At 42.4% G+C, this 23,861-nt stretch overlaps 1 protein-coding gene across 1 annotated transcript in view; it reads left to right on the plus strand.

The window, feature by feature from the left end:
* Nucleotides 1–23,861, plus strand: part of GABRB2 (gamma-aminobutyric acid type A receptor subunit beta2) — a 950,662-nt gene that overhangs the window by 521,682 nt on the left and 405,119 nt on the right. The window contains exon 5 of the mRNA XM_069199371.1: nt 22,243–22,325. Coding sequence (XP_069055472.1) covers nt 22,243–22,325 — 83 coding nt within the window. The remainder of the gene's footprint in view (nt 1–22,242; nt 22,326–23,861) is intronic.

Consider the following 23,861-nt stretch of genomic DNA (forward strand, 5'->3'; position numbering starts at 1 on the left):
TCTCTTGACCACTGGTCTCCAGGCACAACACGTTTTGCCATGGCTCTAGGTCCTTCGTCAGCATCTGAGTTTTGCACAGTCAGTGTCTCTTGGTGTGCCCATTCTGCACCAACTTCACCTGTTGAGTCACTCAGACCCTCCTCCGCCCAAACATATGCTATCCCTCTCACTTGCCCATCCCCAACAGCTTGACTAACCTCTCCCCTTCATCTCCATGTAACTGGCACTTCAGGGGCAGGTGCTGTTGTATCATCAAGGGGACACAGGACTCTAAAAGTGTGCACTGCATGGGCCAAGTTGGGGAGACCTCCACAATTCATAGCTGTTGTTGTGACCAATATCACCTAGAATGGACCTTGCACTGTGTCTTCAAGCATGTCTTGCCCATGTGCTTCTTCACCCTAACCCAGCCACCTTGGCGTAGGCCATGGAACTGTTTTTGCTGTGGCTAAGCTGTGGCCTCTACAACCTGGTGAGACACAGAATGAACTACATCAGCTAGTCCTTTACAGTATTCAAGAACCATGTCATCTGTAATGTTCAGAAGTCCATTTGCAGGCACAGCTGGCAATCTCATGGATCTTCCCATGATGATTTCATAGGGAGACAATACTGTTCTCTTATGTGAAGACTCTTCATAACAGGTGCAATGCATCATACCATTTCAAAGAAATGAAAGGGCACTCTTTAGCACGTCTGTATGTCAATGTTCCATTAACTTCCTCAACAAGACCAGAAGCTATGGCATGATCTATAGCTGCAATGTAGTCTCTACTGCAGTTGCAATGCTGCACACAGTAATTTCAGGACCTCGTTATTGAAATGAGTCTCTCGGTCTAACTGCAGAGAATTCAGTTACCCGAAATCAGGGAATGAGCTCTCTTAACAACAACTTCACTATTGTGAGCTTGTAATTTTTCCTAGTCAGGTAAGCTTCGACCCAACAAGAGAAAATACATAATGACCAATATGTATGTCACTCCACTACACACAAGTAACTCAATAAAATCTAACTGAATTCTGTTGAAAAGACCACCTGATCTTCCCTTGTTACTGCAGTTGAGTTGTTTGCCTACATTCATCTGTTGACATGTAACACATCTATGACACAACGCTTATGCCATCAATCTAAATTTAGGGTTGAACCATATGTGTCGAAACAATCTCAGCATTGATTCCTGTCCTACATGAGCTGGGCTGTGGCAATGTCTTACCATAGGTGCTAACAAGTTATCTGGCAACACAGGGCTTCCATCATTTGAAACCCAAATATTATCTCTTTTGACGCAGCCTGCTCTGATCAGTCCTGCTGTTCTGCTTTTGATACTTCTTCCAGCAACCGCGTAACTTCTTCCCATGTATCTGCTGCAGTTAGCAAGAGATGAGATCGTAATTTGTCTTTTCTGTTCCTTCATTTTGATATTCACCATTGAAAGCACAAACATTTAATGCTCAGTATCTGGCTACTTTGTCTAAATAGTCATCCCCACAATCACATATTCAGTTCCCTTGCAGGATACTGAGCTCTTTACAACTGCAATTTTGACAGGCAGTTGTAATGCCTTCAAGTGTTATACACCTGCTTATCATTTCTTATAGGAGAGCCAGAGGAGGTCATAAAACCCTTCTGTGACCATATCTGTCCAAAGTCATGGACGACACCAAAGCCATATGACTGTCAGTGAAAATGGTCACCTTCAGTTGGTATGAAACAAAGCAGGCTCTTGTACGGGCAATCAATTAATTCACTAGTGCCAAAAATACTCCTTTAAGCTGGAAAGCTCCACCACACCTGAGACAGTACAGACTGTGTAGGCAGCTCTCAGGTTTCCTTCTTGTTCTTTTAACCCCCTCACTGCTAAGCCGTTCCCCGTGATAAGCCTTTGTTTGGCTATTTTGGATAGTTTGCACTTAGGCCCCCATAACATGTTGTCCACATAAGCTATTCATGCCAAATTTGCTTCCTTTTTTATACATCCTCTGGATTCTAAAGGTACTCGGGGTTTGTTAATTCCCCTCGTGTGGACTGAGAAATTAGCCAAAATACAGCTGCAAATTGTGTTTTTGGGGAAAAATAGGGAAAATTGCTGCAGAATAAAGGGTCTGTGTTTTTTTCCTTGCAGATGGCATCAATTAAGTGTTTGCAGTACTAAAATCACCATCTTCCCTGCTTTCATGAACAGGCATATTAGAATCTGAACACTACATTTTGCAACACATTTTTGGCATTTTATTGGAACATACCCCATTGTTCCTAATTTTTGTGCTTTCAACCTCCTTCCAGTTAGTGACAGAAATGGGTGTCAAAACAATAGTGGATCCTGGACAGTTATACATTGTGTTAAGTGGATGAAATTCTGAATTCAGCAAGGGGTCATTGTGTAGATCCTTCAAGGCTTAAACAGTAACAGTTTAAATAAAAAAATATTGAAATTGAATTAAAATAACAGCCATTTCTGTCCAACATTTTCATCTGTAACATTTGCGAACTATGGCAGATTTTCAAAAAACACATACTGTTACATTTGTTGGATCTTTCTGGTTGTGGGGCTATGTAGGGTTGATATGTTTTTTGCAAAGTGGCTAGCTGTGGATTTTGGGCTGTACACTGAGGGAACCTAGCAAATCTGTAAATTTATGAAAACTAGGCACCTAGGGGAACCCAGGATGTGCTGACGCATGGGGCACTCACCAGGCTCTGTCACCCAGAATCCTTTGGATACCTCAAATTTTGTCTATAAATATACATTTTCCTCTCATTTCGGTGATGCAAAGCTCAGGAATCTGAAGGGAGCCACAAACCTCCTTCCACCCAGCATCGCCCCAGGTTTCTCAATAAAAATGGTACCTCACATGTATGGGTAGGCCTAGTGTCTGCAATAGGAAACAACCCAAAAATATCCTGGAGACAGGGCTAACTGGCGTTTTTGGTCCTGTGCTCGGCGGCTATCTATGGAAACCTATCAACTCCAGACATTTCTGAAAGGTAGACACCTGGGGAAGTCCAGGGAGGTGTCGCTTGCGTAGATGCTCCAAAGTTTTCTTCCCTAGAATCCCCTGTAGTCCCTAAATTTAGATAAACAATTTCCTCACATTTTTATGTTGGATCAATGCACCAGCACACATTTCCTTCCACCCAGTGTTCCCCTCAATCTGTTGATAAAAAAGTATACCTCAATTGGGTAGGTGGGTCAAGTGCCTCTGACAGGGAAGGCCCTAAAAAATATTGAGGGGGCACCAAAGCATGATGATAAGCGCAGTTTTTTAATATGTTGTTAGGCTTACTCTGCTTTGGTCACCCACACAAGTGAGGTATCATTTTTGTTGGGAGGATGAGAGGAATTCTGTGGACCAAAAGGCACAGAAACTTTCCCAGGCATCTAGTGCTTTTGTGCCCCACTTTAGGGGCAGAGGAGCTTAAAATAACACTGAACTGACCCTATGGAGGACAGAAACAGCCGAAATGAGCACCCAAAAAAAGGGGAGAAAACCCTACCTATGGGGCCACTTCCTGATATGCCCATAAACATATTTCTGGTGCATAGAGGGCTTTCTGGCCCACTTGGTGGGGGGGGAGGTGGCAGATCAGGTGCAACAACCACAATCTGCCCCCTAAGAGGGGCAGAAAGACTGTGGCTATTTTTTGGGGGGTGGGAGGTATTGGCATGCCAATTCTGAGCAGTCCCAACCCCTACACAAGGAAAATAATATTCCCTGGTGCTGAGTGGACATTCTGCCCCTCTGGGGGGGTCAGAAAGACTGTTCTGACTTTTGGAGTGGGTGGGGGAATTGTAATGCCCATTCTGGGTAGCCCCCACTGCTAGATGAATAAAAAAAAATCCCTGGTACTGACTGGGCTTTCTGCCCTCCAGAGAGGGCAGAAAGACTGTGCTGATTTTTTTAAAGCAGTGTGAGGGCATCACAGTCCCCATCCCTGACAGCATCAACCCCCAAATGTATAAAAAGAAATTGCAGGTACCGGGTGGGCTTTCAGCTCCCCTGGAAGAGCAGAATGGGATCTCTTGCCCCCATTTGCCTCCCCAGGGGGCAGAAAAACTGTGACACTTTTTGGAAAGGGTGGAGGTAATACAATGCCCATAGAGGACATCCTCCACTCCAGATATATTTTTAAAATAAATCCCTGGTTTCTAGTGGACATTCTGCCCCCCTCTGGGGGCAGAAAGTCTGAATATTGGAAAAACCTTTAGGGTGAAGCAGAAGCCCTTCCCCAGAGGGTCACTCCCCCCCTCCTTTGTGCCTAGTAGGTGGATCCCTGCTTGACGATCACCCCCTGCTCCGATCCTCAAGCAGGGATGCATTAGGAATGGGTATATTGAAAAGGGGAGCTTCTCACCTTTCTAATGATACCTCTCCCATCTGCCTCAGTGCTCTGGGAACTGAGATAGGCCCATGAGCACCGACGTCAGCTCATGTGCTCACTGATCGTTATTTCACTAAAGCAAAAGAAACAGTCTCGGGAGATGGGGAAGCTCCCCCCTCCATCTCCTGGGGCTGTTTCTTTCTAAAATAAATCCTTCTGTGTTGTGCATCAGAAGGATTTCAAGTGCCATGTGATCAAACAGCTGGGGGCTATCTGACGCACGTGAGTACTATAGTATTAAACAGCTGCTGGCCAGCCCATGCACAAAAGAGGTTAAGCAAGAGCCATCAACAAATTTACATAATCCCATTCAGAAAGTGGCATACCTTGTATGTCAGGTCTCGGCTTATTCCACAGTTCAGTGACTTCTAGACATTCATGCTCAATTTCACCATCAACATTTGCATCATTTACAGGCAATGGGAAAAAGGGCATGATTCAAAGTTGTACTTCATTTCAGGTTCACATTTGGGGTTGCTAAGGTTGTCTGCTTATAGCGTGTTAACCTAATGCTTGTAAGGTGTTGGGTCTTGGTTTGAGTTAACAAAGTCTCTACAGAGTGTGGAACAAAAACATTCAAAGGATGATCCATAACAATACGTTTGCACTCTTCGATGCTGACACTTGTAACGGTGACCAGTTTGAGACAGCGAGGCAATGCCGAAGCTGCTGGGTCAAGTGTAACTGAAAAGTAGGCAACAAGTCTGTGAGTGTTTCCATGTAACTGTGTTAGCACTAAGAGTGTGCATCCCTCCTGTTCACTGCAGTACAAAGTAAAACATTTGTTGTAATCATTCCTTCCCAGAGCAGGAGCATGACAGAGACTTTCTCTCAGCTTTGTGAAGGCTCGTATGCATGTATCATTCAATGATACAGGATTTGACACATCCTTGTTTGTCAGCCTTTGTAAAGGCTTGACCAAAAGGAAAAGTTAGGAATCCTCTAAAGACAGAAGCCCACTATTGCCTATAAGATCCTGACTTCTTTTTAAGTTGCTGGTGGTTTGATTTTCAGAACTGCTGAAATTTTCTCTTGTGACACCTTCCTTGTTCCTTTCTCAATGTGAAGATCAAGGTATGGGACTTCACTCTCACAATACTGTAATTTGGTTGGGATACATTATGCTCAATCTGAGATAAGTGGTTCAAGAGGGCAATTGTGTCTCATCTGCAAGCTGTTCAGGTGTTTGACACCACCAATAGGTCATCAATATACTGGATCAGGACTGAATGATAAGACATCTCTGGGGTCATCCAGATTCTTTTTCAGACTCAGATTAAAGATGGGTGGATTCTCAGTATACACGTGTGGGTCTCGGCACCATGCCAAAACACAGCAGCCCAAACGAAAAAAGTGAAGAGGAATTGGCTTTCCACATGCAATGCTATAGACAAAAAAGCTTAGCAAAGGTAGATTGCAGTGAAACATTCAGCCTCACATAGATTCTGAAACAAAATCACAGCTGGATTCAGTACCATGGGACAGCAAGGAACTACAATCTCAATGATCTTTCTTGAGTCTTGAACTATGCAGTACTTCCATTAGGGTTTTGCAGTCCCATGATGCGTGAGTTACATGGACTCCCCAAAATCTATTTCAGTATTCCCTGCTCAATCATGGAGTCAGTCAATGGAGTAATCCCTGCACTCATTTCCGGAGTCATGTTGTATTGTGGAATTCTTGGATACTCAGCATTTGGCTTTACAGTTATCCATACAAGCTCAACATCTTTGATGAGACCTATATATTTTCCTGAAAAGTCCCAGATATCAGGTAACACTGTGGGGACAGTCTAACATCATGGGTTTGACTCACAATTTTATATACAACATCCTCATCATGAGTCTGTATCTCTATTTCTCAAGGAGTGCATAGACAGAACAGTTAAGCTTGCACAAAAGGTCACATCTAATTGGGCTCACAGAACTGGAATCGCACACCACAAATCAGTGATTTTCTTTAAATGACCCTATTTTTACAGGTACGGCTTCTGCGATGGGGCTAGTGAATTGTTTATTTGCAACATCTACAACTTGGATTCTTTTTGCCAAGAGGGATAGGTTGGGAACCTCTCCGGTTCTCACAATAGAGCGGGTAGTACCTATGTCAGTGAAAAATGATGCAGGGTGGCCATTCACCTAACCATCCATGAATGGACCATTCTGGTCTACCTCTAAGGATGTGCCAGTGCACATTCCTCCTCCCCTCTCAGGCACCATCATTGTGACTGATCAGAATAAATTGTAATTCTCATCTGTTGGGGTCCTGGGGTACTGATTCACAAAGCGATTGGTATTTACATTTGGGACTTGATTAAAATTAGATCGGGGAACATTTGCCTTTTACTGGGGCATCAGGCCTTGTGAAACTTGCACTGTCTGACTTTGGGGCACATTAAAACTTTGAATTTGCTTATTGCTCTGTATATGCTGTGACTGAACCAGATTGTTTTCCCTGAAATTGCACAAATCCTCCATTCTGTACCTAATTCTCATTTGCCATACTATTCGGATTAAAATGACATTCCCTGTTCCAATGGCCCACCTTGCCACAAACATGGCATGGATTAATACTTCTCAAAGTCATCACATCCAGTCCTGTACTCTGATAAATTGGAATACCTCGTCCTCTACCCTGCTGTTGAAATTCATTACCTCGTTGCATCATCGGTACTCCCTGCTGATAGACTCTATGCATAGCACCTATGTTCCCTACACACTGTGGATTCTGACTCCTTTGTACAGCTTTCATCTGTGACACCACCACCTTTTCTTTCAATTTCTTTTGTTTGTATCTCTGATTTATCACTGTAATATTTTGCATATCTCAGGATCTCATTAGCAGCTTCACTCTGCCAACAAATCAAATGCTGCTAAATCATTGCATTAAATTCAGGTTTCAATCCCTGCACAAATCTGAACTGTCTGTATCTTTTGTTTCAATAGTCTCTGCACCACTATTCTGTTTGAACACCTGCAACAATCTCTCATAATAGAAATATATAGACCCTTTGGACTCTTGGGTTGCTCTGTCAAGCTCAAACCAATCAATGTTGTTAGGAGACACTTTTAATTAAAAAAATGTAATCACCTGCTGATATTTCTTCATCGCTATCGGAGACTGAGATTTAGCCACTGGGTCTCTCAAAGGTTCTTTGTCACGCCAATCAACAGACACTTTGCTTTCAACCCGCAAATCACTTGAACCCATGCTGTCAAACAAAGTGTTCAAATCTTCCCACAAATCATTCAAACATTTCACTTACAGTTTGACTTACCTGTACCATTCCACAGGAGTCTCTCTCACCTTTGGGAAATAACTTGTGAATGACACACTATCACTCCTGCTCCATGGTACAGGAACATAACCTCTGGAATTTCTCTCATTGGAAGCATTTGATGGTCTTCCTCAGCCTCATCTGCTCTAGATGGAGACAGATCTAGCAATACTTTTTTTGGATCTTTCTTCTTTGCCTATCTTCCTTCACTTATCTAATTTGTTTATTTTTTTAATGTAGCCAATTAATTCCTTGATTTGTAATTTAATTTCTGATGGCCTTATGTTAGTAAGATCTCGATCAGTTAAAGCTCAGGTGATAGCTCCTCTCTAATGCTTTAGACTTATTTAAATCAACTTCATATCTGTGGGCTAATTCAGATAGTCTCTCATGAGCTTGTCCTAGACGTCTCATGATGCCTCTGCATCCGAACAGTAGTTCATCTTCTTGGCAAGTGTGTAATTGAGATGTGTCAAGTGTTCCTATAATCATTTCATTCAGCTCCAGTTTCAATTTAACGACATCCAGTGCCATTTCTATCTCTGGGGTTTGAATTGTTCCCCACTCTATCCTGAGCTTCCATCCTCATTTGGAATGTATATTCCCTTGAGTCACTCATATAATTCTTGAGCACTAAAACCTAGATGTTCCGCTGGAGTATTTAATATTATCTCTTCTCAGGAGGTACTCAGATGTCTGGGATATTTGCAACAGACATTGTAGAATTTGGATTATTTAATTGTAATCCTCTACTAGGAGTACTACAGTCAGCTTTTGGAATACTGTTATTTCAGGGTCCCAAAAATGGTGGTGATCCCTGAGGAAACCTTGCACTGGGAGTAAATCCTGTTTGATTTACTGTTGGGTCTGTATTTGCGATGCATGCAAATGTTGTCTGTCTCAGTCTCCTTATTTTTGTATTCCCTGAACTGTCACTACCTGGGACACTCCTTTCTAAAGGAACAGTAGGAATGGCCAAAATATGTGTATGATTCCCTGTCGGTCCTGGTCCATATATTGAAACTACAAGACCAGTTGTAATGTGAACAGTCAGTGCATCCAAAGAAACAAAGCTTTTGGGCTCTGAGGTACTGTCAACCTTAAATTCCATCCTGTCTGATTTGAATTTAATTCTACTGGTGAAGTAGGTATGTCAAAATTCTCATTTCCCATTGTCTCAATTGCCTCTCCTGTTCGGATCATGTAATATGGTGGTTGACGATTGAAGAATTGATCATTTATGAATTCATTACTGTTTTTACTCCTATTTTCAGTTTATTTTAACTCTTCTTTCTTTTTCTTTTCTCTTTGTTTAGCTTTCCCCTCTTCTTCACTTGTCAAGGCTGGATATAGTCTAGTTCCTTGATTTATGTCAGTTCTCCAAGCTTTTTGATGATTATCCCATCTAGTATCTGCACAAATACACAGCACTTTCCTGGCCTTTCCCTTATATTTCTCTTTTTGTCTTTTTTGAACTGTGTGTTCCCAAACATTAAGTGCTTCAAATTGTGCGGGTCCAGGAGGTGGTTTCATTTCATACAAAATTTGTCTAAAATTTTCAGTAATTCTCAAACTATGTGTTCCATAATATGGAAATGCCAGTGCACTCTTCTCCTCAGTTATATTGTGCAATAGTTCAAGCCAAAGACTTGTGTGAAGCTCTTTGTTCAACACCATATAATCATGTGGCGTACCTTCGGGGAGAGTATCTACTCCCTCTCTAACTGGTATGAATGCACCTTCCTTCATCAGACTTTGCAGTGCTTTAAAGAATTTTGTTTTCAATCAAATTACAAGTTTTCACAATAACTCTTGTTTTTACAATCAGGAAGTAATTCTTCATCCACAATCCTCTGTTTGGTGTTCACAACAAATATCAGCGCGACCTTGTGGGATAGTAAAAACAATACCAGCAAGGCTTTACACCAACCAACCTACACCAGTGTAACACAATGTGAAGTCAATTGCACTCCTTGCCTCTTTTACAATTTCTCTCATGATCTCTCTTTCACTCAAACCTATGTGCAAAACAAATGCAAGTATTTTTTCAGCAACAACTTTAGTCTGCTCCTCTAAAGGTATGGGGTAACAAATCACTTACAATACAGTTCAGAGCTACGCTTTCTGACCTACACTCATGCACTCTTGAATGAAACCTCGATCAGCAGATCTTACTTGGGTTGAAACAGTTTCTCCCTGTACACTTGAGATTCACTATACCAACCTCTCACAATCACTCAAAAAAAAGTCAATTTAGGGTGGTACTGTTGATGACATCTCACAAACAGCATAGCTAACAGCAGACAAGAACAATAAGAAGTGTCACCTACACTTTTCTCATATCCTGGGATCTTAAGCCATAATGGACCGACAACCATCTCAACTCTTTTCAATAAGTGTCACATTCATACAAGTGCTTTTGATTTCTATGCAAATCACTTCACAATCATCATAAACATTGCAATCTAAGTATAAGCAATGCAACGCACAACCCTATTAATACTAAGACATCCATTGAATTGTAACAATGCTGGAACTCCATAAATCCTCCGAACGAGTCATAGTCTTACCATTTTTGGGCTGACTTTGAACAATTTCATAAGGGAACACCCTATTTCCCTATCTCCTTGAAGGAACTATCCTCTGCTATCAGTTTTGATGGAGCATTTGTGTGCTCTTTTCATGAGGTCAGTAATCTTTTTCCTGGAAGAGGAGTACCTAGGAAGTTAGGTAACAATATGTCAACATCAATTTACAGTGTAACCAATTTGGCCACACAATGAAAATGCAAATTGGAACTAAAATTCAAGGGTTTTATTACAAAATAACACTCAGGTTAATGTAAACAAATCTCAGAAAGATACTGCAAAGATTGAGATTATCAATTGGGTAACCAAATCTTCTGAAGAAATGTAGACGAATTAGAATAAGACAAACCAAGAATTCGGTCACTGCAATACAGAAAATTAAAAGCAATATCTTATTTTCAGAAAACAATTGCTGGTCAGTTTTCCTCCACATTAAAGCAAGTTGAAATCATCTAGTTAAGTTGAACTATGGGCAACTAAGGAAATTCTCCTCAAGGTCTAAACTGTAGCAAAAAGGAAAAATCTAACTAAAAAGAAAAGGATAAAAAGGCAAGGTGCAGGAATAAGGTAAAAATGAATGGGCAAAGTGAAAAAGGTGTCAGTAATTTAAGACCGTGGTCAAGAGTCTTCTTAGAGAGTTAAGTCTTAGTCTAAGTCACACTCAGAAAAGCATAGGAACAAAGGTGAAAGTGAGAGATCTGTAGTCGGGGGAAGGTTTTCAAACAAACAAAGCCCTAGTTAATACCACAAAATGCAATCAGGTAACACCATTCTTGGTCACACCATCACAAGCTCCATTGTTTTCTTTTGTCCCATGGAATAACTTGCAACATCACTCTTCACTCCCACAGCATTCCTGAGAACGATGTTGTCCTTGGTCCTCTGGACATTATTTGCAACATGTATAAAAACGGGTCAGTCATCTCACTCTTGATCTCTCTAAATTCTTTTTGTCAGACACCCTATTAGCAGAACAGTAGCACATCATTTCCAAACTAACATTTTCATGTGAATACACCTGCAATGAAATGCCATGTTAGCAGAAAATGAAAAACAGTTTTGCACATTAAAGAAATTCAGGCCCAGAATTGTCAACATTGGAGCAATGCATATTTAACTTTACGTTATTCTGTGTGCTGATTAATTTCCACAGTTGTATAAATCTCGATGATATAGATTCAAATAAAACTTTATTTTACAGTAAATATGAATGAAATAAATTGTCTGCCCATAAAGATAAATATGGTAGAGAAGCACAATTTCAACATTAAACAGTGAACATTAATTCACACCAGACATAATTGCTACCGTTTCTAGTATAAATACATTCAAATGACATGAGGAGGGGTATGAAAATACATCCAATGGTTGCATTTAATTTAATAAGGTTAAGGCACACTGAAAACATTTTTACTTACGCTACAGTGATGGCACTTCATTATTGATGTTGAGTGCACCACTTTATATTAGTTAAACATAACCACACATTAGTTTAGGTTTGTAAATATGTATAAATCACATTAGTGATGTCAAGGGTGGCAGCCAAATATATGCTGTTCCAATGTTTTGCCTTTTTTGTTTTTTTCAACTCAAAGCAGTAAACAAAACAGACAGTGTAAATACTAAGGCCCATACTTATGAAGCCCGTACACCACTGTTGCATTACTTTCTGTGATGCAACAGTGGTGCACACCACTAACTCATATTTATGAGGCCACGCAGTCACTTTGAATAAGGATGGAGTAAAGCAAGGAAGCGCAAATTGCTGCATTGCCTTACTCTACTCTAGGGAGGCAATCCATGAGCATTATGGTGGGTGTTCCCACTCTACACCCTTAGATTTCGATGCATCCCAAGATGTACAACGCCTTGTAAAACTGGGGATGCGACAAAACCTTAGGTGGTCCCAGGAGGCACAGGGAGGGGAAATATTACTATTTCTTCTTGTTTTTTCCCTCTTTCTCTGTGTGCTGTATTCTGCAGCATTCTACAGCACACATAGAAAGAGGAAAAAGCCTCCCATGGGCACCTTCCTGCGCAGACAACGCAGCCCCCAAGGGAAATCAGCAGGGAATTGACAGAGCAAAACACCCAAGTGGGTTATGCCAGACCTACAGGAATCCAAGCGCACCTGCAGACGGTTGGAACATAAATGGAGGATCAACAAATCCACTGAAGACCGAACAGCCTACAAAATGCAAACACCACACACCACCAGAACATTAGAGCCAACAAAAAAGTCACCTTTCAACCATGCCTCAATGCCAGCACTCACAACAGCAAAGGATCTATATCATTGTCAAAGAGTTCATGAACCCTGAGGCAGACAGCTCATCCATCCCTCCCTCCCAAGACCTCTGCAAAGGCTTTGCCACATTCTTTTACCGTACGATCCAGGACACCTATGATGGCTTCAGGAACCAAAGCCCTCCAGCACCTCTCACTGCCAAGGACCTAGCTCCTCACCATTTACTGAACTCCTAGACCCCCCATCACCGTAGAGGACACCCAAAAACTGATGAACTCCACAAACTCAGGAGCACCCTCGGATCCATGCCCTCATCACATCCTCAACCTGGCCAGAGCCACCATAGCACCGAAGCTCATATGAACCATCAACCTATCCTTCGAGACTGCCACATTCCCCTCTGCATGGAAACACACTGAAATCAACCAGCTACTCAGGAAACCCACCACCTACCCTAGGGAGCTAAAGAACTACAGACCAATCTCTCTGGTCCCTTTCCCAGCCAAGATAACGGAGAAAGCCATCAACCAGCAACTCTCAGAATTGCTAAAGACATACTGCATCCTAGACCCATCCCAGTCCAGATTCAGAAGCAACCACAGCACTGAAACCACACTCTAAGCAGCCACCTACGACATGCGCATCATACTGGCCTACAGAGGCACTGCCGCACTCATCCTCCTCGAACTCTTCACCGCATTTGACATTGTCTCCCGCCGCCCCTTTAGTGAAAGACTTCATGACCCTGGCATCCAAGACTAAGCCCTGATCTGGATCAGGTCCTTCATCACCGGAAGAACACAGAAGGTCAGACTACCACCGTTCACGTCAGAACCTAAAGATACTTGCAAGGAAGTACCCCAATGATCCTCTCTCAGCGTGACGCTTTTCAACATCTACATGGCCCACTCCCTAAAATCAACAAACAACACAAGCTAAATGTAGTCTCCTACGCCAATGACGCCTAACTGATCATCTCCCTGTCCTAGGACTCTGCTCAAGCCAAGAGGAATTTCCACAACGGGATGAGAGCAGTCGCTGCATGGATGGAGGCCAGCTGCCTCAAGCTCAACTCAAACAGACATAGGGGGTGATTCCGAGACTGGCGGGCGGCGGAGGCCGCCCGCCAGTCTACCCCCGACAAAATACCGCTCCGCGGTCGCAAGACCGTGGAGGGTATTTTGAGATTTGCCCTGGGCTGGCGGGTGGCCGCCAAAAGGCCGCCCGCCAGCCCAGGGCAAATCTACCTTCCCACGAGGACGCCGGCTCCGAATGGAGCCGGCGTAGTGGGAAGGTGCGACGGGTGCTGTTGCACCCGTCGCGTATTTCAGTGTCTGCTTTGCAGACACTGAAATACTTTGTGGGGCCCTCTTATGGGGGCCCCGCGGCACCCCCTACCGCCATCCTGTTCCTGGCGGGAGACCCGCCAGGAACAGGATGGCGGTAGGGGGTGTCAGAATCCCCATGGCTGCGGAGCGCGCTCCGCAGCCATGGAGGATTCTCCCGAGCAGTGGAAAGTTAGCGGGAGACCGCCGACTTTCCGTTTCTGACCGCGGCTGAACCGCCGCGGTCAGAATGCTCGAGGGAGCACCGCCAGCCTGTTGGCGGTGCTCCCGTGGTCGGTGACCCTGGCGGTCACCGGCCACCAGGGTCAGAATGACCCCCATAGATCCTTGTGATCTGCTCCACCCCTTCTGTCTGGAACGATTCCTGGTGGCCCAACCTCTGGGTAACACCCCCGCCCCCACTGACTATGTGCTTAACCTGGGCATCATCCTGGACTTCTCTCTATTGATGACCTTCCAAGTTAACGTCATCTATTCATCAAGCTTCCACACCCTCTGTCTTGTGTGGAAGATCCTATAATGGATTCCCCCAGACACGAGGAAGACAGTCACCCACGCACTCATCACCAGCAAACTGGACGACAACAACGCACTCTATGCCGGCATCACCAAGAAACTTCAATCAAGACTACAAAGAGTCCAGAATGCAGCAGTCAGACTCATGCTGGACATCCCTCCTCAGAGATCTACACTTGCTCCCAGTCAACAAGCGCATCACATACAAACTCGTGAACCACATCTTCAAGGCACTGCACAACATAGGGCCGGCATACCTCAGCCACCACCTCACCTTCTACGTACCCAACAGACCTCTCCGTGACTCCCAGCTCACCCTTGTAGCTATCCCCAAGATACAGAAAAGTACAGCAGGAGGAAGATCCTTCTCCTACCCAGCAGTCTGGACATAGAACACACTATCCCTCAATCTCAGGCAGACCTCACCACTGAAGCAGTTCAGGGAGGACCTCAAAACCTGGCTCTTCGACTGAGCAGAAGGCCTACATCCAGCACCTTGAGACCCAATGGGTGATTAGCCACGCTTTACAAATTCATGATTGATTGATTGAAAACCAATCCTACATGCAACACAAGCAACGTAAGGGAGCCTGCATTGGTGCTAGGCTGCTGAAATGGCACCAGCAGATGGGGAAAGAATAGGAATGTGCCGTAAGCCATAAATACATCACATTCCTGTCTTTTCCCTGTGATGCAGGGCAGCGCAGCAAGGTAATTTGCTGCCCTGCCCTCAGCCACAAAACTGTAAATATGATCCTCATTGTGGTACTGTATAGGTTAAAACAGCATTAATGAAAGAGCAGCACTTAACACAGACAGGACAGCACTTAACATAGACAGGCGCCGGAGAGAAGACTGGAAATTGACCACACGGTCACAGAACGAACAATGCAGGCCAACTTTGCTAAAACTGGGCATGCAGAAAGAGGAAGGGCTAAACATGTGAAGCAGGCTGTCCTGCAAAACAGTAGACATAACTATAAATGATAATGGAGTACAGGAAGTTCAAGCTTAAACCAAGAGGCACTCAATGGGGGAAAACAACAGAACAGGCACAGCATACACAACAATAAAATCAGCAAGGCATAAAGGCACGGTGTCCTGCACCAGTTTGTTTGACTTTTTCTTTGATTTGTGCTCTGTTTTGCTTTTTTTTTAAACTCAAGTAAACAAAACAGGCATTTTAAGCAGTCGCAGCCTGTGGGGATTACAGGGGGCGGGGCTGCCAGCCCGTGGGGGAGGGGGCAGGGGGAATATTAAAAACTCAAAATACGGGGACAGGACGAAGGGCCTGAAGAAGGCCGCATGACCCTAGTTGCCATTAGAAACATGCCGAAACATGTTCACCCTCTTCAAAGATTGGGGTGTACAGGTTACTAACTCCTAAAAACACCACCAATAACATTCTAATCCTGTCCAGGCTGTACCGGAATAAAAGAGGACAAGTGGTCAGCCTGAGTCAATTTTATATTTCTTTCTGTTGTTCGTATTTGGTCCCTGTGCCATGATTGTTGGTCTTGTCTATTGTGCTTATATGTTCCCCAACCCTTACTGCTCCACTCCAAAGAGGATTTATATTTTTGGATTGTGTTAGCAGAGCCCTATGATGAAGCATGCCACAAATTGTGGGTGAAGGCCGTTTTTTCAAAATGTTGTTGATTTTGAATCAGTCGGGTTCTGATACTTGACTATATTCCTTGTCCTTTATGTGTGAAGAACAGGATTTCAGTGCCACACACTACCCGCCTGGTGGTACTTTTGGCAGTGAACCTACCAAACCTGCCGAGCTGAACAAGATTTGAATTAGCATTTGGCAGTGTGATGCACAGTCTTACATATAACATTCCATGCTATTGTAGCTTGCCAAAAAATTTTGACTGCCCCTTCAGGATATACAACGTATTTGAATTATGAGAAAAGCCCTGCTTTTTCTTTGAAAATCATTGAAGAGGATTTAAGGCATATTTTTGATGGGAGATAAGTCAGGCAGGTGTTTAACTTACTACAATATTACACTTGCAATGTTGAAGTCATTCTCAAGTTGATTTTGATCTTTCATAACTTTGGCCCAATTTGATAAATCTGCACGCAAAAAAATTCAAAAAGTGCTTGTGTCCCTCAGATATTTAAAGAAAATGTAAACATTGATCAAGTGGTTGGGGGGGATAAATGGAGCCCCAAAGTTGAAAACAACACTAGATTCCTGAAATATTTTTCTTTATCGCTATAACAAGCTTCTGGACTGATGTACACCAACATTTGAAGTACTGTAGAGTCTGGTCCAGGTGTGGTTTAAATCCATTCAGTTTTTTACAACATTAAAATAGAAAAAATAGTGACATCTAGACATAGCCTTAAAGTCCAAATCTGATTAGCTAATGGCATTGTGTCCCATTCACTAGTTTTCAAAACCCTTTTGAAAATGTTTGTGAATTTCTATACAGCATACACTACATGATGCAGGTTATATGCATCTACGAACTGGGATTTTTGAACTCATACAACAAAATAAACATTGAAGGGAGAATGACAGGTAATCGGGGTCACGCCCAACACAGTAAATTACTGAATATATCTGTAGGAACTGCCATTTGTAATCAGTCCAGTTTGAAAAAGAATCGCTTGAAACTATCTTGATTGCAAACACTTTTTGATTGCGTACACGTTTATAAATGTGGTACTGTGGGTCTCAAATAAACATTTTGTAACACAAAACTGAATCATGTCAGCCAGTTTACACATACATTCATGTTGTTACCAACTATGAGTAAATATTAACAGATCCAGCATTAAAGCCCCCTAAAGCCAGCATTTTAGGACTGCTAGATAATTGTAAATTCAGGACCTTGTATTATTAGAATTTCATTTCAGGATTATTTTACTAATCCAAATATACCCCTTGGCTGTAGTCTATATCAATAATTACAGCAACTCCTGACCCTCTATATTGAAATCACAGAAGTGGTATGAGAGTCATTTTAATCCCACTAAACGATATAGCTCTTGAATACTTTTAAAAGGTTCTCTTGTACTCCAGGCCCTCCTTTAAGATCATTGTAATTTCGCATCTGTTTCCTTAGCCTTCAATGATTTAGGTTTCTTTCCTTAAAATATCTTTACTCAGTTTACACATTGTGTTTGCTTAACATTTATGAATGTTCATTTTTCCAATTCGTTTATCAGACATTTGGAAATGAGTAAAGAGACAAGTCTTCAAGGTTTTTTTTCATCCGAGTTATTTGAGTTTCTTATATAGGTGATTGTTCAGACTAAATTACATTGTAACTATCTAAAAAACAAATATACTATTCTTCAGCCAATTGGCTGGCTCTCATATCTTCTGACGATTGGAATATTAAAGTCATCAGCTTTGTACATGTGTGTAGTGTGTCAACTTGCTCTTTTTTATGTAGTTTGCATATTTACCTGGACCTCTTTGAGGTAATCATCGCCCTATTTTGATAACAGTCAAATAATCAGTGCATCCTCCTCATGTGCAGACATGCTACAAAATGCCAATTGTTGCCTTTCCATATGGTATAATCAGGGCCTCTGGAATTTTGCATGTGTGGCAGTTTCTGCAGAACTATGAATTTGACACATTAGACACATAGGGGGTCATTCCAATGTTGGCGGGCGGCGGAGGCCGCCCGCCAGAATTCCCCCCTCCGAAATACCGCGCCGCGGTCAAAAGACCGCGGCGGGTATTACAAGTTTTCCCCTGGGCTGGCGAGCGGTTGCTGAAAAACCGCCCGCCAGCCCAGGGGAAAACGACCTTCCCACGAGGATGCCGGCTCGTAATCGAGCCGGCGGAGTGGGAAGGTGCGACGGGTGCAGTGGCACCCGTCGCGTATTTCAGTGTCTGCAAGGCAGACACTGAAATACTTTGCGGGGCCCTCTTATGGGGGCCCCTGCCGTGCCCATGCCATTGGCATGGGCACGGCAGGGGCCCCCAGGGGCCCCGCGACCCCCCCTACCGCCATCCTGTTCATGGCGGCTTTCCCGCCATGAACAGGATGGCGGTAGGGGGGGTCGGAATCCTCATGGCTGCGGAGCGCGCTCCGCAGCCATGGAGGATTCACACGAGCAGCGGAAAGTCGGCGGGAGACCGCTGACTTTCCGCTTCTGACCGCGGCTGAACCACCGTGGTCAGAATGCTCGTTGGAGCACCGCCAGCCTGTTGGCGGTGCTCCCGTGGTCGGTGGCCCTGGCGGCCACAGGCCGCCAGGGTCAGAATGACCCTCATAATCCATTATCTTCTGCATGACTCACAGATTTTAACAAAAAATTGTTTCTCGCTCCAGTGTATCAAAAGTTACTAAACACGCTACCCCATGTGTTGCTGCAAAGGGGCATGACTTTTGTTCAGTGCTTAATTTGTGCTTGTTGTTTTCGGTGGCACCGGAACTTATTTTTGAGGGCCGGTGCTTATTCGTCTGCCTCAAGCATTTGCTGCGAACAAAATACACATATGGGAAAGACGAGGAAGAGAAAAAAGAAAAAGCGTCACATTGGGAGAAAACAGAAAGCTGCAAAAGTGACCTGGAGGGGCAGGGAGTGGCTTAAGTGGTTTGAAGAGACCCGAGATGGCTTCAGGATTACTCTGCCTCGGTATTCCGTGTTCCCACATTTAATTGCAGCAGCCGTGTGTTTAAGAGGAGGCTTTGAGCACTGGCACATTTTTATTTACAAACTAAGCACTGCTTTTGTTGCTCAAAGGCCAGTCATCTTTCAGTTGCAGATTGTTGTATTTAGGTCGTAAACATATCAGTGCGGTGAAATATTTTCACTTACAGTGTCAACGTGTAAAAATTACACAATAGTGATTTTTTCAAATAAAAGGTACGCATAATCCGAGAATAGCCAGTTTCCAAATTCTGTCTCAACTCTTGTGGTGATAATTATTCAGCCAGGCTGATGTATTTTGAATAGAAAATTTGATTTGGACCACCAAGAATTCATTACCAGTGAGTCTGCCAGAAAGCCGCCGTGCAAGTTTATTTCCTTTTCATGTGTCAACTGCATTCTGATCCACCTTACAGCGAGCTATGTACACACAGTATTAGTAGCACTTGTCCTGTTTGTATTTGTCTGAATAAAAACATTTGTACACTAAACGTTTCATCATTTTGAAGAAAGTCAGCTGAGAGGATTACCAAATGTTACATTTTTTTTAGAATATGTCTTTCAGATGAATCTCTCAATTCAGATTTTGCAGTGCATGGTCTGACAGTGACATCCGTAAAGAAGATTTAAATGTAGAACACATTAATTGGTTTAGGACAATAAAAAAAGAACCGGATAAAAGACTACAATGAATCTGCCTTGCTTCTGTAGTAGACTGTGCTAAACCCCAGCTATCAGTCTACAAGCAAAACTGAAGCTGCAGATGCTTGCTTCTAACATCTGTCTCGTGTGCTGTGGACTAGTGTGGGAATGAATATTAAAATCCATGAAGGGATTTAATCCAGCATTTATTTTCATTCACTTACCAACAAAGTTAATGTGAAATGGGCACACTATTGTGAAATCTATGTAAAGAATATACATTAAAAAACGACTTGGCTGTGCTGAGAATGAGTAGTATTGCATTGCCTCATTTACCTCTGCATCTGGGGATGGTGTGGGAAGGGAGAGTAGGAGGGAGGAATTGACATGCACTCAGCGCCTGGGTGGGTATGTTAGAATAACCTATTAGCTCGAAAAGCTTGATGCATTAGGAGCAAATATCTGAAGAAATGATCAAGCCTGATGTGGTTGAATGGAAATGCCACAAGTATTAACCTCGTACTTACAAATTATTATGTCTGTCAAGATTTACGGTGGTGAGCAATTTAGCAATGTATGCAGGCAATCCGTCATCATCAACTTGGCGTGGGAAGGCATCATGTTTAGAATGAGAAGTGCTGCAAAAAATCTACCACAAATATAAAAAGAATCAAACGAGTTAGGGCCTGACTTTGAAGTGAATGGTAAATGTACGTCTACTGATTTGTGACACAAGTTATTAACACGTTGCTGTTTGTATCTCTAAAGTACAGGATCTTCCATAGGGATGAGTAGGCCATGGTGATTCTTCCGCAGGTGGGGAATCCATCAACAGTGGAACTTCTGCCACAAATCACTAAATGATGATTCCACCTCCCTCCAGGACAATCCTTTAGTAAGCAGGAGACTCCACGGGATCCATTCAGGTCAATTCAAAATAGTGTCTTCACAGTGGCAATCCATCTAGAAATGACCATGTACGTTCCAACATTTGATTACCATAGGTCTAATATTACAACAACCATTAACCTTTGCTCTACTCATGAGATGCAAGAAAAGATGAGCCTTCTGTGAGATTTCGGATTGGTATATATATATATTTTTTTTTTAATTCAGATTACTACAATACAACCACAATGTACGGATTGCTGTTTTTCCATCCTCCTATGAATGTGCTCTTTTTCAGTGGGGAGAGTGCATTAGATAGGGCATATTAATATAAAGATCATTACCTCTTCTCTCTTGTCTGCTCAGATATAATTCCTGACTTTAACATGTTTAGAATAGGAGGACTTTGGTACCAGAAAACCGTCAACTCCAATTTGGTCCAATTTGTTTGAAGACCCTGAATTTCAGTGCCTGCCCTTGGCCAATCACCTATGCATGCCCAATTGTAATATCTGAATCTATTAGTTGTATTAGTTATGCAGCTGTGAACCATTCACACTTTTGCAAGTAATTTACGCTTGAATTCCCATCTCGGTATTGAAAGCATTGTAATTGAATGTAAGTATCACAGTTATGGTGAACATAACTCAATTTGGAATCTACTTTTTCTTTTTTGAAGCAACACTTAATCGTAAGTGCTGCCAAGAGCACTATACTGCCATGCATTACCCAAACAGGGTCTCTTGCAATACATTACTGGGATGCCCACCACCGACTCGTAAATACCAACTAGAACCTCGACTGGAACACAATCCAAGGTTACAGGTCTTTCAAGTCATGATTCCCTTCAGTAGGGTGACCAGGCATCCCGGATGTACTGGGACATTCCCTTTTTTCCCCCAGTGATTTTTAAAAAGTATCTACTAAAAACTGTTGGCGGCATGTTTTTCTGTGGTTCAAAGCAGGGTTAGATAGCAGTTCTTATTGGAAAGCAGTTTAATTAACAAGTATGATATTAGGTTTAAAAAAATACATTTAATTTATTTCCATAGTTTCTCATTGTCTGTGTTACTATGTTGATGAGAGTTGTTATTCTGTGCCCCACAGTTGATGTAAAATTGTAGTCTTTCTATTTTTGCAAAATGATCCAGTTTTTGGTTTTCAAAATCTGGCTACTCTGCCCTTACACCACCGATTGAGTGATTCTCATGATAGTCATTTAATTTAACAAATGTTTGCTCACCATACCACATGTAAAGGGTAAGGTCATAGTAGAGCATGGTGAAAAAGGAAGGGAAAAAAGGAGATAATAGGGAAAATAGAGGCTCCCGGCTCATGGCTTATGATTCAATTAGTTTAAAATTTGATGGTAAAAATGCAGTGTAATGCCGATTCATGATTTGTTTGTGGCTAAAGTGCTGAACTGAGCACAATCATGTGTCCATCGAAGTTGAGCCCAGGTTACAGGACATGTACATCTGTTCAGGGTCTCTTAAAGTAGAAATTCAGCAATGCAGCTTTCCTTGAGCTTCGCTGTCTGCTTTTAGTTATCAAATGAAGGTATTTGCATGTAGCTCTAGAAATAATTTAATATATTCCATACCAATATAGTTATCATGTAATTAGACTAAAAATGTTTGGTTCTGCAAATGAGCATACTGTGTCTAATCTTCTCAAATGTTGATGTGAAGATAAAATTGTGACACTCCTTCATATTCCTTTCTTTCTAGAATAACTACCACAGCTGCTTGCATGATGGATCTCCGGCGATATCCTCTGGATGAGCAGAACTGCACATTGGAGATAGAAAGTTGTAAGTACCTCTTGCCCCTGTGCTTTTACCACGAATGTGACAAAATTGCATCCTGCAATTCTCTGGGAAAGGTAATACATGGTGTTTTCTGCCCTGTCGGGGGTTCAGCATCATTTTTCTTACTTTGCTTTACCGTTATATTTTTATTATGTGGCTGGATACCTTTCTGTATTGTTCTGATCACACATTTACTTCAAAAGAACAGGTCTAGGTCGTCTTTTTACTCTTGTATGTACCATAACAAGGTGTGATGAAAGTTGGATTAAAGTCCTAGATGTTCATTAGAAGATTCTAACTTCTGATGATGTTATATCCCTATGAATAATAGGAAATCTACCAAAGATTTACCCATACACCATCTCTTGTAAGAGTTGCAAGTGCTGGCAACTCCTTTAATTGTATTACCATCAGATTGAGTGCTTGATAACGATTCTTGTCCGAAATGTATCTGCTGCCTGTTATTTCTTATGATGCATAGATGGAAAGGCAGGTCATCATTCTTGCTCCCATCTCTAATAATGCTGAGCAGGGTGCTTTGCGCTTTATGAAACGAATTGCCATACTGGTTGCAGATATCACTGTGCCATTGCACCTGGGCCCAGTATGTATGACAGTGAGACAGCTCATAGAATAACGGCATTGCTTTCATAATAAATCAGTAAATATAGTTTTATGGTAATACATTGAAATGCAAATTAATATCTATTCAAAATATTTCACTATCCTCGGTAAATATTGTGAAGCCTTTTGCAGCCATGTTGTCCATGTCTTTGATAAAGCTCAGAGTTGATTTACCGTCCCTACTAACAATACATGAGAATGTTATGTAGTCGTGCCTACCAACAGTGCCTCTGCCTAGGTGCAAACATCACCATGTTACCCCTGTCATAAGCGCTGACAGCAAATGCCCTTGAACACAACAGTAGCCAGTCCAGTATGGAAAAATAGTGAGGTAAATATCGGTATGGTGGTGCAAGACGTTGGTGTGATTTCCATAAGCCCCTGGCAGATGGGGCTTGCTATAAGCTCTGAATTGCTAGACCCTTTCCACAACCATTCCACTCCACTGATAATGCAAAAATCAAGTAGTAAATGCTGTCATATGTTTGTTACATGTTAGGGCTTGTTTGGCTCTGGGGTTGAAGAGAAGATGACAGCACCATCTTATTGAAACTATATCTAAGCCTCCCATCTCCTTGCATTTGGTGGTAAGGTGGTGGGTAGTAACACACTGCTGAGGGAGACTATTGCTTATCGCTTCTAAGTCTCAAATTGGGGTAATATTGTGAGTGCACTTTAGCAAACTAGCCTGAATGACGTTGACTTGTATTTCTTAGCTGTAGGAGCCTTCCCAGTCTTTCTGGTTTTCCTATTGAATTGTCAATATTGGGTGTCTATGATTTGCAGTTTATCTGCATCACAATTGAAGTTAAATTGTTTGTTTATCCAGGACTTGGATAGATAGTTTAAATTCTTAATTACCAATGTATTATAGCCATTGTGATTATGCAGGTGGTAACAAACATGTTACTCCAA

Source organism: Pleurodeles waltl, chromosome 7, assembly GCF_031143425.1.
Source record: "Pleurodeles waltl isolate 20211129_DDA chromosome 7, aPleWal1.hap1.20221129, whole genome shotgun sequence".
Taxonomy (NCBI): Eukaryota; Metazoa; Chordata; class Amphibia; order Caudata; family Salamandridae; genus Pleurodeles; species Pleurodeles waltl.